A 16,096-nucleotide genomic window follows, 5' to 3' on the forward strand; every position below is an offset into this window, starting at 1 on the left:
AGAACCACAGAATCATAGAATCAGGGCCTCAAAGTTCTGGGTGTCTTGAGCTGACTGAAGACGTCCTTGCTCACTGCAAGGTTTTTGGTGTCTTGAGCTGACTGAAGACGTCCTTGCTCACTGCAAGGTTTTTGACTGGATGAGCTCTGAAGGTTCCTTCCAATCTAAACTACGATATGATTCTGATTATGTTGTTCTACAAAGTGAACTCCTTCTCCCCAAGATGACCTTCGAAGGTCCCTTCTAACCCAGACTATTCTGATAACTTCAGGGACTGCTTTGTTGCCTGGGGAGGCAGTCTGCACCCCAGGAGATGTTGTTCTGAACATCATGAGGTCACTTTGCATTCCTGGGGGAAGAAAATCACCTTATACAACCACAGAAGAATAGAATCATATCACAGTTTGCGTTGGAAGGGGCCTTCAGAGCTCATCTTGGGCAGAAGAAGGTCACTTTATAGAATCACAGAAGCAGAATCACACCCTGCAGAGAAGATGCTGATGTGCTCTGGTGGCACAGCCCATCCCCATGGCATGGGGACACCATGGGTAGCCCCCTGCCACTGTGGTGAGACTCACGTTCACTGTCGGGGGGACTGGAGGCATCATGCTCAACAGAGCCCTCGAGGTCCAAGGTGGCTGCATCCCTCTCCAAGGGCCTCTTCTCTGCCGCTGGGCCATCCTCACCTTCCTCCATCACTGCCAAGGAACCTGGGAAACACAGAGGGGTGGTTAGTGGGAGAACTGGATGGGAAAAAAACCCAGCAGTGGGTTATCCCAGTTGGGAAATGTAGGAGGATGGCAAAGGGCCCTTTCCTGACCTGACATGGGGCTGCGAGGAGATGCCCTGAATGCCATGGGAAGGGAAGGGAACCCCCATCCCCAGCCAGCCCTGTGGTCCAGCTTCTCCCTCAGGTCCATGTCCCTTTGCTGAGGGAGGTTTATAGAACCAGTGGCTTGCTGGGGGGGTACCCCAAGGGATGCCTGGTGCCCCTCACACATAGAATCAACCGGGTGGGAAAAGACCTTTAAGATGATCAAGTCGGACTGCTCCCCAGCACTAAACCATGTCACTGAGGCCTTATCTATATGTTTTTGAGCACTTCCAGGAACAGCGATTCCCACACTGTGCAGAATGAGCCCTACACATGCCTGGGAAGTGAGCAGGGTCCCCAGGTACCATGGGTACATGGGTATGGCATAGTGAGGTACCCAGCCTGCTGCACCGCTCACCTGCGCTTCCCATCTGAACCCCCATCATCTAAACGGGGTGAGGGACCCCAGAGACCATCTCCATGGTCCCCAATTTCACCCCTCATCTCACAGGGGACCTACAACACATCCCCCTGCCATGCCCACAGCCCTGAACACAGGGGGATGCTGCGATGGGGACACAGGGCACACGGCGGGTGCAAATGGGGTGCACGACGGGGGACACCCCTTCAGCTCCCCCCAAACAGCCCTGGCAGCCCTTGCTGCTGTTTCCACAGTAACGCAGCATCCCCGTCCGTGCTGATACCAATAAAGAAAGGGAGGAAGAGCGAGCGGCATGCGTGGCTCGTGCCGGGGGCTGCCCGATGCCCGTCCGGCACCACCCCGGTGCAGGCAAGGGGGGGAATGGCGCGGTGACAAACCCACTGCAGACCTCAGCTGCTCTCTGTGACTCCAGGCATGTATATTTACAGCAGGAGAACAAAGAGCCCATAATCTATACAAAGCAGACAACAATGAGCGTGAATAAAGAGGCTGCCGGAGAAGGGAAGGCAATTTATTCTAATTCTGCTAATTTCAGTTCCAGCACAATTAAAAAGGCTCTGATAATATTCAGAAACAATCGCCAGCTAACAAATCGTTTCTCTCGCTGCAAATGAAACATTGTTAGGCTAATTTCTTCTTTCACGCCTTCACAGCTCTTGGGCTTCTGATAAAGTTAACCCGACTCTCGCCTGCTCCGTAGCTTGGCACTCCCAGCCTGGCCAGGAAGGGATGGACAGACCCAGGGAGGGATGGATGTGGCCAGGGAGGAATGAATGGAGCCAGGACCGCATGCGGTACCCATCCAGGGTGCCTAGACCACCATATCCTGCCCTAATACACCGAGGATGGAGATGGGGATGCCCCATATAGATGCAATGATATAAAACCAGGAGTTTGGGTGCTGCAACATCACCAAGTGCCTATAGGGATGATGGGTGGCCAGCAGCATCCCAGCACCATGTCACCACGGTCCCTGGATGCATCCCAGCACCCAGCCGGCCCTACTGCAGCATCCCGCTCCCAACATGCCGCCTATTCCCAAGGGATGCTCTGCCGCCGCTGCCGCTGGCTGCGTGGGTTAAATGAGCTACTGGATAGCTTAGAAAAAATAAAAAAGGGTAAAAAAAGAGGGAAAAAAAAAAAAAGAAAAGGGAAAAGCAGGGAGGGAGAGGGAGCGTGGAGCAGGGAGCGGAGCGTCACTTCTCCGGGATTGCTGGAAGCCCTGCACAGTTATCACCGCACACAGCCTCCCTCGGCTTGCCTGATCTGTCTATTCTTCATTAAGCAAATACGCTGAAATGGAAATGAAAACATAATAGCTATTTGATTTTCGGCGAGATATTTTGCATATTGGTTCAGTGCTGATAGTGGAATTTCATCAACTCCCTTTTTTCATGCTTTAAAACTGAATTACTGAGGCTGGCTTTACAGAGAGGGGAAGAGCCAAAAAATGCTCCCTTCCAAGATACTCCTCTTTGACGATTAACTCTTCTCCCTCCCTCCTTTTTTATTTTTGATAACAAGGAAGGATTTCTTTCTTTTTTTTTTCCTTCTTCTTTACCAAAAAAAAAAAATTACAATGATTGTCCAAAACTCGCAGTGATGCACTCTTGTCACCCGTGCTAAGGGGATGCAAGTCTGCCATCGAGGCCGGCATTCCCAGTGGTAGGAAAGCTCATCATTACCCAGGGAACTGTTTGATCATTTCACTCAAATGAAGGTTGTTGATTCCTTGGGCTGTGCTGGTAAACGCAAGGGAAAAAATACATGGAAAATATAAAAGGAGGGGGGAATCCTCCACGCTGCCAAGAGTGAGACCCTGGACACTCCGAACGCCGGCACGCAGACAAGAGCAAAGCGGTAAGAGGCCTTGATAGCAGATAGAAAATAGCAACAGCCCCAGACTTTCCCACTGGCTCTGGAGCAGGGAGGAGGAGAAGGAGGAAGAGGAGGAAGAGGAGTTTCCATGGCGGAAAGCGGGTCCTGGACTGAAAACTCGTGCGGGCTGGGGGCAGCCTGGGTGTGCATCAGCCCACATCCGACTCCATGAGCAGGACTTTTGAAGGCGGCTCCACTGGCTTCAGCAGGACCATGTGGGCACCGTGATGGGGGATCTCTTTTTCCCCCTTCCAGCTCCTCATCATCACCCCTGTGCTGGCCCTGAGTACATCTTCTAATTAAAAATAAACCATAATAAAGCAGTAAGCCCCAAAGGAGCTGGGGAAGGCTGCCCAGAGGGTCTCAGGGCACATGAAGCATCACCACGATGCCCACCCATCACCTTGAGATTGAGATGCTTAGGCGTCACCTCCTCATGGCAGTGCCGCTGCCCCAAAACCTCCCTATTTCACCCCAGATTTTGCAGCCACGAGCAAAGTGTTGCAGGAGCAGGCAAAGGAACTGGTATTCCCCAGGGAAAGACACCCATGGAGAGGGTCACAGCCACTCCTGATCCTTCCTTGCACTGCCTGCAAAACCATCTCCAAGTGATTCTGTGGGGCCTGGCCCAGGTTGGGGATTCCCCAGGGTCTTGTAGCAGGGTTATGCCGTGTCCGCCCCGCAGCAAGCAACACCCAGAGAGCAACCTGGGCTGCAGATCCAAAAACCACTGGTATCTGATGGGACACCAGCCCGCCTCTTCTCACCCAATTTTTCCCTGGTATGTATTAATGTTTGCTTTCACCCATGACCTCGGGTACCCCCGAGCCTGTTCCCAGAGGATCAGGGATGCCAAGCACTGCGGTCGAGGGCAAATGAGGTTTCAATGGCCGGGAAATGACACCAGTCCTCAAAGGTCACGCTATCCAGTGGGTTATTTTCCCCCTCCTCTTGGCTGATGCTGTTGGGATCCAGCACTACATTGCAATGCTATCCATAAAAGGGGGTCCTGGTGGGCAAGACCCCTACTCAAGACCTCATTTTGGAGGAAAACGAACCTTCTAGAGCACAAATCAACCCTATGCCCTATCAGCTCAGCTGCAGCATCCCTGGGCCGGGCTCCTGCCATGGATATCAGCACATGAAATATCAGCCCCATGCGTGGAGGCGATAGCGGTTGAGGCCAACCCCAGCGGTACCTATCTCTAATATGGGGCCCTTCTCCATCACCACCAGATAAAACTCGCCCTGATCCTTCCCGCAGTGCCCTGTGTTAAAGGGCTAGGTAAAAAAAAGAGATATGTTTGGGGAGCTGGTAGGTGGAGGGATGGATTTATAATAGACTTTTAATAATTTATCATTAAATTATACCTAATTTATCCGGAGGGGAATGAAGGAGAGCAAGGGAATGAAGGTGGTGGGGGATGCTATGATTGCTGGCGGGATGCTGTAATTGCTCGCAAAAAGAGATGCTACTACTGCTTGTAGGGGGGGATTTACAATAATATATAATGAAATTTATAAAGTATTTAGTCTAATTCACCCAGGAGAGGCATAAGGGATAGTTGGGGAGTGGAGGTGGTGGGTGATGCTGCAATTGCTCACGGGGGGTATTTATAATTATTTATAATTACATTTATTACGTCTGTTATGGCCTAGTTTGTCCAGAAGGGGAATGAAGGGTATAGAGAGGGAATGAAGGTGGTGGGACTGCTGTGATTTCTCATGGTGGGGAAGATCCTGCAAGTGCTCACAGGGGGATGCTACCATTGCTGATGGGGGAACACTCATGTCCATACCCTGCAGCATCCCACACACCGCAAAGGAGCACCCAGGGTGCACAGCACCTCGAGCATCCCTCCGCAACCTGGGGCGGTGCCGCCCCATGGGAACCCCCCCCAGTTATAACCATGGGAAGGTGGGGTGGGGGGGGAAGAATGGAGCTGTGGAGAAGCAGAGCCTGAGAAAAAGCAGCCCTGCTGATAGGGGAGAGATTGGTTTCAGGCGGAGCTGCTCCCCCTGCCAAGTCCATATCCTATCTGCGCGGGGTGCAGTTACTTAACATTCATCACCGCCTGAACTCTGTAACTTTATCAGCGGCCGAGCATGGCGCCATCGCCGAGCCCAGCCATTCCCGGCGCTCAGATAGGGCCGATAAACCGCTGATAGATTACAGGAGATTGTTTCACTTCAGGGGCCGCGATTACTAATACTAATAGCGAGAGAGCCCGCATCATATCAAACAGCGGCTGTGGGGGACACACACACACACACGACACATACAGGCTGAGGGGGGGGGCACGGGAAAGTAATGAGAAAGAAAATACAGGGACAATGACAATGAAGTGACTTTACGTTTCAGATGGGGCTGATAACGCCCTGATAGATTTTAAGAGAGGAGAGAGTCTAATAGAGCCGTCCCCAGGCCTGGCACATCAGATGGATGGGAGCAGATTGCACGGCGAGAAGGGGATGTGATGCTTAACGCAGTCCTGCCTTCCCAGCTGGCAGGGGAGACAGGATGAGGAGATGATGTTCAAAGCACAAGAGGGAAACTGAAGGAGCTGGTGGGACCCTCTGCAGCGCGTCCTTACTGGGGGACCCGGACGCATCCTCCATCCCAATCCCCATCCCAGAGCAGTTTGAGATGTTTAACACAGGATTTGGGCACCAGTGTGAGCCCGCACTTAGGGATCAGCTGGATATCCTGATAATGCGGAAGGAAACTCCATCCATGAAGATCAGGCTCCGAATGCGCATGAGCATGCAAGGTGGCATGGACAGGCAAGGCTCATTGCTACCGCTGCTGCTGGCCAAAGGGAGGTCTTCTGGGTGCAAGCCCCTCAATTCCGGTCCTTTTTCTCCCACCTGGAATAAAGCTGCTCCAGTCAGGAACGGCTGTGAGCAGGGAGGGATGTGCACCCGGCAGCACAGCCCTGCAGAGCCCACCAATACCAGGTGATGGCGAGGACAGAGGTCAAGCTCTTTGCTAATCTAGCAACAAATTAGCCCAGAGATGCTGCGTTGGAGCCGTCCCCCTCCTCGTGGGAAGCGGCTTCAGGTCCTCATGGGTACATCCCACTGCCAAGAGCTGCTGGGAGCAGAATGGGGACAGATTTCAGGCTCTCTCAGGACATGCTAGCACCAGGCTCAGACAAGGATGGAGAGATGGGGATAGGGATGATGGTGGCTGTGGCCCAGGAGGCCACTAGACCCATCACTGAAGATGCTCTGGCTGGGGTCCCCCTGCTGCTCGGAGCATCCTGGGGTGCCCAGTGCCAGCTCCCAGTGCCATCCTGGACCACAGTGGGGTCTCCAACCAGCACTGAAGCAATGAGCAGGGGCTGGGTGAGCTCCATGAGCAGAAAAAGCACTAGGAAAGCAAGAAGCAGGGTGGGCTGCTGGCACTGGGACCAGCAGATGAGGGTTACCAGAACCCACTGGGACAGCATTGTCCCCTAAAACCCTACTGCTACCTGCTCCCCCACACCACAGCCTTTACTGGACCGGCACAAGCATCCTTTATGGCAAATCCCCTCTGTCACCTGCACCTTCACCCGTCACCCCTGACCCCCCTCTTCCTCCAGCTCCAGGCAGGGTGGCTGTTCCTGCCCGGCTCCATGGATGCTGAGTTTGCTCCATGCAAACGTGCCTGTGCTGTCTCTTTTTTAATTTTTTTTTTTTTTTTTCCTGTTCTTGGCATTTTGGTGGAGCAAGATAAGGGTAAAAAACAACAGAGCTGCTCGGAGAGTGAAAAAGGGAGATAGATAACGCAGATACCGACTCCTACACAAAACAGCCCTGGCTTTATCACTGCTTTTTATCACAGTTCCCCTAAAAAAAATAAAGAGAGCAGCCCAACTGGAATGGGGCAGCACATTAAAAAATGAACTTTAGACTGTTTGCTCTTTAGTTTTATATTTAGATGAAACAAACTTAGATTCTTGTGGTTGATACCTTCTCCAGTGCGAGGAACCAAAAAGTCTGGAAGCCCCGTTTGCTTTAATAGGGATGAGTGAGGAAACTCAATCTTTCAGCCTGGATCAGCCAGTGGGATGAGGCTGGTCCTAAAACATCCCACTGGAGTGGGCAGCATCCTAGAGCAGAACCAGTGAGGCTCAGGTGTAGAAAGGCAGATGCTTCCAGAGCATCTCTGGGCCCCTGCTGGTTCTTGGTGACAGGATCCTGACCACATCCCACAGCCACATGGCATCACCATAGCTGGCAAAGCTGAACATCCCTGTGATGGGAGCTGGTCCCTGGCATCAGAGGACAGCATCTCCATCCCAGCACAGGGGTGTGACTGCATGTGCAATACACCCTGTCCATGTAGCTCCCAAAACCTCTTTGCCCAATGCAAATGCCCTCCCCACGCACAGGCTGGGGAGGGCATTTGGGAGCAGAAAAGCCCCCAGCCCACAGAGCATGGCCAGAAAGAAGGAAAAGGGGAAAGAAAAAAGTAATAAAAATGGACTGGAGGCTTTTCCCTCCCCTCACACTCCCTTCCCTACCTTCTTTTTGAAAAACATAATTTATCTGTGTATTATCAAGAAATCCAGACACTTTAATCAGTGAGCTATGAAGTCAGTATTTCCATTCTTATCTAGCGGAGGAGTGGAAATGGAGAGCAGATAGGCAGCTCCGAGCCGGTCCGTGGTGGGGAATGTTAATGGGAGGAGAGGCAGAGCCATTGGCTACCGAGCTGCCGCTATCGCTGCCATTATCGGGGCGTTATCGAGGCAACCATCGCAGCGCAGTAATGGGGCCAGTTCAACTTTCCGCATTATCATAGGAGCTGGAAGTAGCATGAGAGGCCTCAGCTGGGAGACGGAGAAGCGAGTGAGCGGCCAAACTTCCCGCTGGAGCAGGGAGGGGAAGCTGAAAGCAGCTTGTCCTCCCCAGAGATGGTAACGCGGAGCGTGATGGTCTCCTGCTTGAGCATCCTCCTGCGCATTCCAGGTACCAACCCTGAGGTGAGCCATACGCAACCCCGGGTACCAAACCTACTGAGCATCCACAAAGCCCCATGTTCTGACTCTGTTGAGCACCCCAAAGCCCTCCATACTGACCCTAAGGCACATTCCCGAAACCCCGTGCACCGACCATACAGAGCATTCCCCAAACCACAGGGCCACGACCCCCGGCTTGCCAAGGACAAGAGCAAACAATGCATCTATATTTCATCAGATGAACAAATTAGAGAAGCACATTTCCTCCACGTGCTATGGAACGGGAGATGTCAAGAAAATATGCTGATGTGAGGAAGGGGAGATAAAGAATTATTTTGGAGCAAAAAAGCCATGCAAGGCTCTTATCTGGAGTGACTCATAGGCACACACTCCTTAACCCCACTGCAGCCCAAGGTCAGCGGTTACATTCCTTTCGGCATTTCATCCCTCCCAAAAAAAATGTTGCTGCGGGAACAATGTGGAGCCTTTGCCGGGCAGCCATCGGAAGAGGGAACTGTATTACCCCGAAACACTTGAACTTTCCTGATAAAACAAGCAGCGGGACAGCAGCCTGGCCAAGCTCAGCGTCCGAAAGCCCCGAGTCAGGCAACAAAAACAGCCATGGGACGTGTCACTGAAGAAACAGGGAGATATTGACCTCCTGCTCTTCTTCAGCACAGGGAAGCTGATTTCTCCTCCTCAGGAAGAAGAAAATCCATGCCCTCGGTGCAGCCACAGCACTCGTGGATCCCGCAGTGCAGGGCTGGCAGGGGAGTTTTACACTTTTTCCTACTTAAATAAGAAGAGATGTTAAAAGCACAAGGGCTCCCCGCTCCTGGCATCGCCCCTCATTGCATTGACCATGCTTGGGGCTGTTCACATCCCTCTCACCAGGCTGCACCACCATGGTTGTCACTCAGCCAGTGTTCTCCAAGGCAGATCATGCAAGGGTTTTCTGCGCCAGGTGAGCCAGGACGCATGGAAAACACCCTCTTCCTTTGCCCAGAATGTGTGTGTTTGATCCCAAATCCACCAACTCCATGCAGGGCACAGTGGTTCTGTCCCCAGGTTTGGGCAGCATGGTCCCTTACCTTCTCAGGGATGCAGGTACCACAACCCCATGGCCAGCACAAAGAGCATCACACAGCACAGGCTGCCCCAGGGATGCTCTGTACACAGGAGGACTTGTCTGCCCTGCAACTTAATGCCACGCTGCCTTTAGGATGCTGCCATTGCTGGGTGGCTCTGCTGGGTCCTCAAGGAAGGATGGAGCTGCCCCTCTCCAGGAATCATGGATCACCTGTGCCATGGCACTGTATCTCCTTGCACAATCTGCTGCAACACCCGTGGGGAAAGGATTGCTTTCTTCCCAAGCCCCGGGTGCCAAGCTGGCCAACTCACAACTTGGCAGAAGGGGAACCTGCAGCTGGCTAGGTGGCCTCGTGATTCACAATGGAAAACAAGACCTTGCCCAACCGCACAAGGCTGGATCCAGAGCCGTAAATCCCAGCTGGAGGTGGCATTCTGGCTCTGGCATGGGATGTCAGCGATGGACCCTGCAGCATGGGCATCACTGCAGCTCCATGCCCGCTCGGGGTGCCCAGGAGGGGACATGGGGCATCCCCCAGGGGTGCAAGGTGGCAGCAGACACAACTCAACCCAATCCAACCCCAGCACTCACAGGCCCTGGAAGCAGCCACAGCCTCCACTGCCAGTGCTGCCTTCCCAACACGGGGCTGTGGCAGGGAAGGGATGTGCACTGAGGCATTCGGCAGAATAGGTTTTGCCATGCTGCTGGGTGCCCTGTGCACGGCCATGGCCAGCCTGGCTCTGGCACTCACCCTCCGAGCCTCCTGCATGCATCCACATTACCTGATGCTGAGATGGGGATGAGTGGGAAGGGGCACCCTGTGCATACACCCTGAGTAGGAGCCCAGAATGAGCTGTCAGGGTGTCCCCCACCAAGGGAAGCATCCATGTGGGAAAGGCACGATGTGTCCCATGGCAGCCCAGTGCCCTGTAAATGGCCCTATTGCTCCAGGGGAAGGCTGAGGCGAGCTGTGCTCTTGACCATCAGCCAGCACAGTGCTAACTCCTCTCCTAGGCACAGGGCCCGCAGGAATGCTCATACCTGGACCATTAGCCATAGGAGAGAAGAGGAGAGAAACTTCTTCCAGCAACACCTCCAACAAGTGAAAACACAGCTTCCCCATGGTGCTGCCAAGGGAAACGGCTGGTGATGGCCAGGAGAGCTCACCACAGGGGGCTGCAGGCTCTGCTGGATGTCCCACCAGCACCACAGCATCACCAGCCCATCCTGCGTCATCCCCCCTCAACCCCTGTGGGGATCACAACGGGTCCTCACCTCCAGGAGCCTCTGATGTCACCCATGGCACATCCCAAGAGGCTGGCAGGAGCTGGGATGGGCAGAGCTGCTGCGGGGGCAGATGTGCCACAGGGCTTTGCTGCCTGCACCCAGGAGCAGTCACTTCAGGATGCCACTGAGCAAGGGCTGGCAAATGGCTCAGGATGGAGCTTGCACAAGTGGGGAGGGGTTGGCAAGCAGCACCCGTGGGTGTAGCAGACACATGGGACACACGGATGCCATCCTTGGGGTGCTTAGAGTAGGGTATGGGGGGTACCAATGCTGAGACAGCCCCCGAGGAAGTGCAGATCATACCCGTTCTGGGAGGCCCTTCCTTCACCCAGCTCATCCCTGGGGAGCAGGCACCAGACCCTCCCCTCCCCAGGCATCCCACCACCCCGGAGCATCCCTGAATGGGGAAACTGAGGCACAGACGCTGGCAGTGATGGAAAAGCAGTGCAGGATCAAAGTGATGGGAGGCGGGGGGAAAGAACAAGCAAGTGGAGGCAGTTAGTCACCCGCAGGGACTGAATGGAGAGGAGCAGCTCAGTGAGAAAAGGCAGTGGGAGAAGAGCAGGAGGCGTGCCAGGAGCATCCCACGCCACCAGCTCACCACACCGCTGCTTAAAATAGACTCTGTTCTGGCTACCGACATCTGTACAAGAAATGCAGTTTTCCAGGCTCCCAGCAAGGATGCTCCCACGGCCTGACCAGCACCAAACTCCCTGTCCAGGACCGTGACCCCCTGCCCAGCATCACTGCAGAGCCCACATGGGAGTAGAGAGCAGCCAAAGAGGAAAGGAAAATAACAAACCCCAACCCAAACCACCCCATCGAGAGGCGGCGGGGTTTAACAGTGCAGATCGCTGCCGCTATCTCACACCATCTAATAGAAATTAAAGAAAATCCACATGTGAAAATATGATGGTGTTTTTGTCACCCGCCCCAGCCCTTGTGTTTGCTCCGCAGAGCAGAATGGGAGATAACAATCAAAAAAGAAAGTCAAAGCTCTCATCAAACTAATGCAACATCTGCAGCTGATAACAGGCACTGGGGAGAGCTTGGCTGCTCAGCCCAGCTTGTCTCACAGGGCACACGGGGGAGAGAAAGAGCCTGAAACACCTTGAGAAATAAAAACACATATGCAGCTGCCCCCCATCAGATAATTAAAGTGCCTGCATTAATCACATTTGCAATGGAACAAATTGTTGGAGCCCTTTTGCCCCTCTTTGCTGTGTTTGTTGTTGTAGTGAATCCTGCTTCAGTCTGGTGGGGAGAGATAAGTGGTCCTTATCACGCCTGGCAATCTCTATCAGGATGGAGATCGGGCCTCGGTGCTTATCGGGAGCTCGAGATCTACTGTTGCTGAAAGCAGAATAGAAAGAGAAAAGGGGAAAAAAAAAAAGAAAAGAAGAGAAAAAAGCCACAAACAGGCCTCTGCAACTACTACAAAAATTGTTCACTTCCAGCTAATTTCGGAAGGGGAAACGAAAGAGAATAGTGTATATATATTAGAACAACAACAGAGGGAGAGGCACATCAGCAAGACGAGATCAATCTCCTGCTTATCAGCTTCCCCCATCGAAGACCCGGCGCTGCGAATGCACGCACAGGCAGCTGCCAGCAGCCTCGCTCATCAGCCCGGTGCCCGCGCTCCCATGTTTGAAGTTAATAAATATAACAGGCTATCTGGGTTGGAGATCAGCTCCTGCTCTCTATCAGCCGTTCACATCTATCTACCAGCAGAACAAAAGACAGCAAAAAAAAAAATAAAGAGGAAAAAAAAGAAACCTCAACCACCAAACCCTATAAAGCAGCAGCTGCTGCAAGGGGGGGTGCTGGGGTTTAGAGCCATGGATGGAGCAAGGGGGTGAAAAGCAACTGTCCTCGCTGGGCAGGTACCCTGCAAAATGGGATGGATAAATGCTCTGGGTGTTTTTAAGTGCTCTCCGCTATTGGAAGCCACCACATAGATGCAATCAGCTTTCAAAGCCTCATCGCTGCGTGCCATGGGCAGAGTGGGTGCTCAGAGGGGCTCAGAGGGATCCCACATCACCAGCAGCATCGTCCCCCTCCAGCACCACATCGCTGTGACCCAAAGAGCCAAGATGAAGAAGACGGTTAAAGCAGCTGGTTAAATATAGTCCGGTGTCTGATCTTCGACTTAATCGCTCTTGGCAATCGCCCGCTCTCCCGGTGATCTCCCCTGCGAGCCTATCTGCACATCGCATCGAGCTTGAAGAAAAACACCCCAACACAGAACCCAAACCCCAGAAGAGATGAAGCCAAAGCGAGAACATAGCGTCACCCAGGAAAATAAAATCAGCAGATACCGATCTGGAGGAGGTTTTTAATGCTCCAGCCGAGATGATAAGGAGGATAGACTTTGTGGAAACAGGTCCGGTCTGTACATGAGAGGAGTCTGGTTACCGGAGCCCTGATTCATGCATACCTTCCCTCGGCGGGGAGAGCCGTCGGAGGCAGCGGCAAGACGCTCTCGCCACGCTCGCCGGCTCTAATGACTGTTTTCATGTTGACACATACAGGAAGGGTTCCAAGCTTTCAGCTTTTAATCACTTTTGGCCATCGCCGGCGGCCTGAGATCAGCCTCCCACTTTATCATTTCTTCACATCTCTGCAGAAAAGCAGCAGAGGAAGGAGATACGAGCTGCCTTTGCCCGGCCAAGCTGCCGCAGCCTCATCCAGACACATTTCCACCCCCCCCCCCCCCCCCTTCCCCCAAGTGGTTCACACCAGTGGGTGCCAGGACCTTATGGGCATCCCACCATCAGCACGTCCCCAGCACACATGCAGCTATCACCTCCATCAGCGGCTGCAACGCTCCCGCTCACTTAGGTCTCAACGCTCCCGGTTTAATGGGCTGGCATTACCCGGGGAGGGATCGCAGGGCAGCCGGGCCCTTTGCCGAAATAAAACCGCGGAAGTTGGATAAAGCTGAAGGAGAAAACTATCACCAGGAAAAAAAAAACACCCCATACAGGAGGCAGCTAGCTGGGACTATTTTTAACTCTACCCGGGTAAAAGTCTAGCTGAGCTTTATCACCAGAGCAATCACCCCAGGCAGGGAAACAGGTAGGTGCAACTCAGCCTTGCAATTATTTCAAGAGAAAGATAAAGCTAGATTATCACATGGTGGCCAGCCTTCCCTATCCTCCCATCTCGCTCTTATCACCAGCTTCCATCGACTCGAGGGGGAAAGAAGAAAAAAACACACACACTAAGAAAGGAAGGGAGGAAAGCCAAAGCGAAGCCTGTCACCGAAAAACTTCCAGCACTTTACAGGATTTCTCAGCGCAGGCGGCACATCCCTGATGGATCGAAACCAGACCCCAGCCCTCGGGGTGGATCGTGGGGTGCACGACCCTCTAGCGACAGCACATAGGAAGGGGGGGGGGGCACCTGGGTGGTGGCCGAGGTCCCGTGGGACGCCTCGGTGGTCCCTCCTGCCGTCAGCCAGAGGCGTTGCAGCCCTGTCCCCACCTGGGATAGGGCGAGAAGCGGGAGCACGGGGGGCACCGCGCAGGGCGAAAGGTGGAGGGGAGCGCGGTCAGGGGGACGATGGTGAATGTGGGGTCCCCGTGCAGAAAGGGGAGCCCCTGGCAGGGCGAGCGTGCAGTACCCGCGGTGAGGAGCTGCTGACAGAGCTAAGGAGGGGAGTCTGGGGAGCCCCTCGCCCCGGCTCACAGCGCTGGATGGGAGGCAGGCGCGGGAGATAAGATCACAATTTCAGGCCGTCCCGACAGAGCGATGTTATCAGGACGGGACTTGCAGAACGGAATATTTTACAGCCTTATCGGGGCCCCATCGGGAGCCGGTACCGGAGTCACCGCGGTGGCGGGGAGAGAAAGAGGCGGCGGGGACGGGACCAAAGTGGGCGGCCGGTAGCGGGAACGGGGTGAAGGCAGTCCCGGGGTGTCGGGGCAGCTGCCGCCGGAGGGCTGGGGCAAACACACGGAGTAAGGGGCGCATCACGGAGAGCGGGGACCCGGAGGCACCGGTAACGGGGACTCACGTTTGATCTGCCGGGGGTTGCTCTGTTTCCTCCTGGACATCGCTCGGCGAGGGGCGAGCCCGGCGCTGCGGCTGGCGGCTGGGCAGGTGGGTGGCGGCGGGCGGGCTGCCGGCTGCTCGCATGCCCGCCCGCCCGCCCTCCGTCCGTGCCTCCCGCCGGCGCTGCCGGGCCGGGGCCGGGGCCGGGGCCGGGGCCGTGCTCGGCGGAGCGGAGCCGCCGCCGCTGCCGCGGGATTTTCTCAATGGGGCGCCGCGGAGGATTAAACCCGCGGAACGTTCCTCGGGGGCGGGGCCAGCCCCCGCCGCGGACGCCTATAGGCTATGGGCCCCGCCGATGGACACGCCCACCGGATGACGTCGCAGGCGGCCGCCGCCGCGAGGGGCGGGGCGAAGGGCGGTGATCCCACGGGGGGTCTGATCAATGGAGGGGATGCGAGACAGACACCCCCCCCCCCCCGAAGGTCCCCGAGGGCTCCCCAGCACCACTTGGGGGTCCCTACGCCTCCCGTGAAGCTCCCAGCACCCTGCCTTGGGACCCTGGCCCTTTGGGGTCCTGCCCCCCCCTGTTGGGGTCCCCAACCCTTCTTTGGGGTCCCCAAGCCCCCCTGCGTGTCCCAAACTCCCCTTTTGGGCTCCACAACCCTCCCTTGGTCTCCCCAAGCCCTTCTGCATTTTTCCAAACTCCTCTTTTGAGGTCTCCAACCTTTCTTTGGGGTCCCCAACTCACTCCTTTGGGACCATGGTCCCCCTTTGGGGTCCCCAACCCACTCCTCTGGGACCCCAACTCCCATTCAGGGTCCTTAAACCCCTCCTTTGGGATCCCAATCTCTCCTTTTGTGTCCCCATCCCACACTTTGGGTTCCAAATTCGCCCTCACACCCTCTCTTGAAGGTCCTAAATTCCCATGAGTCCACCAATCCCCCCCTTCTGGGACCTCAGTGCCTGGCACTGAGCTCCCAATCCTCCCCTTGGAAGTCCTCAAAGCCTCCTGTGGGGCCTCCCGGACCTTCCTGTAAGAGTCTCTCTCTTTGGAATCACAAACCCAGCTTAAAATCCCACTCGTTCGTAGATGAGTGGTCCAAGAAGGCCCGTTTGCAGCTTCCAGGGTCACTGTGACACCTTCCTCTGATGTGGGAGCACACTGGGGCCAGTGTTGGGGTGCTGGGGTCCCCCTTGGCATCATCGCAAGTGTGTGAGCCAGTCCTCACCATGAACATGCAGCCAGGTGGCAATATTGGGGCTAAATGGGTCCGTGATGGGAATATTCCTCTGTGAAAAATGGTCATTTCTGCCAATCCTGGCCCTTGGCCATGGCTGATCTCAGCTCAGGGTGGGGGGTTTGCCAGCAGTGACAGCTTATGGTACCAATTATTAATGCAATTTCTGGATCAGTGGGAGAGCAGGTGACTGTGGGGACATGACATGGCAAAGCGTCTTGGCCATGTCCCCCTCTCCATCTATCACTGGACATGGGGTGTGCTCTTTTTTCCCTTCCCCTCTCTTTTTCTGTTCTTTTGTTTAAAGGTTTTTTAATTAACTTCCTGTTTCAATGGTGGGATAATGAGTTTTAAGCAGAACATCATGCCAGTAAAGAGGTCAAGCCAGCAATGAGGATG

At 54.6% G+C, this 16,096-nt stretch overlaps 1 protein-coding gene across 2 annotated transcripts in view; it reads right to left on the reverse strand.

Annotated features, from left to right (window-relative positions):
• The window catches only part of ZFPM1 (zinc finger protein, FOG family member 1), a 33,668-nt gene extending 19,057 nt beyond the window's left edge, over positions 1–14,611 (reverse strand). The window contains exons 1-2 of one of the 2 annotated variants that reach the window (XM_061477385.1): positions 14,482–14,611; positions 579–710 (exon numbers count right to left, since the gene is read on the reverse strand). In XM_061477385.1, coding sequence (XP_061333369.1) covers positions 579–710; positions 14,482–14,521 — 172 coding nt within the window. In that variant the 5' untranslated portion in view covers positions 14,522–14,611. Of the gene's footprint in view, positions 1–578; positions 711–14,454 lie in introns of both variants that reach the window. The other variant, XM_061477384.1, reaches the window with a different exon arrangement.
• Positions 14,612–16,096: the final 1,485 nt, after the last annotated feature.

Source organism: Pezoporus flaviventris, unplaced genomic scaffold, assembly GCF_033815535.1.
Source record: "Pezoporus flaviventris isolate CSIRO_AGI_PZ_B2104156 unplaced genomic scaffold, CSIRO_AGI_Pfla_v1 ptg000105l, whole genome shotgun sequence".
NCBI lineage: Eukaryota > Metazoa > Chordata > Aves > Psittaciformes > Psittacidae > Pezoporus > Pezoporus flaviventris.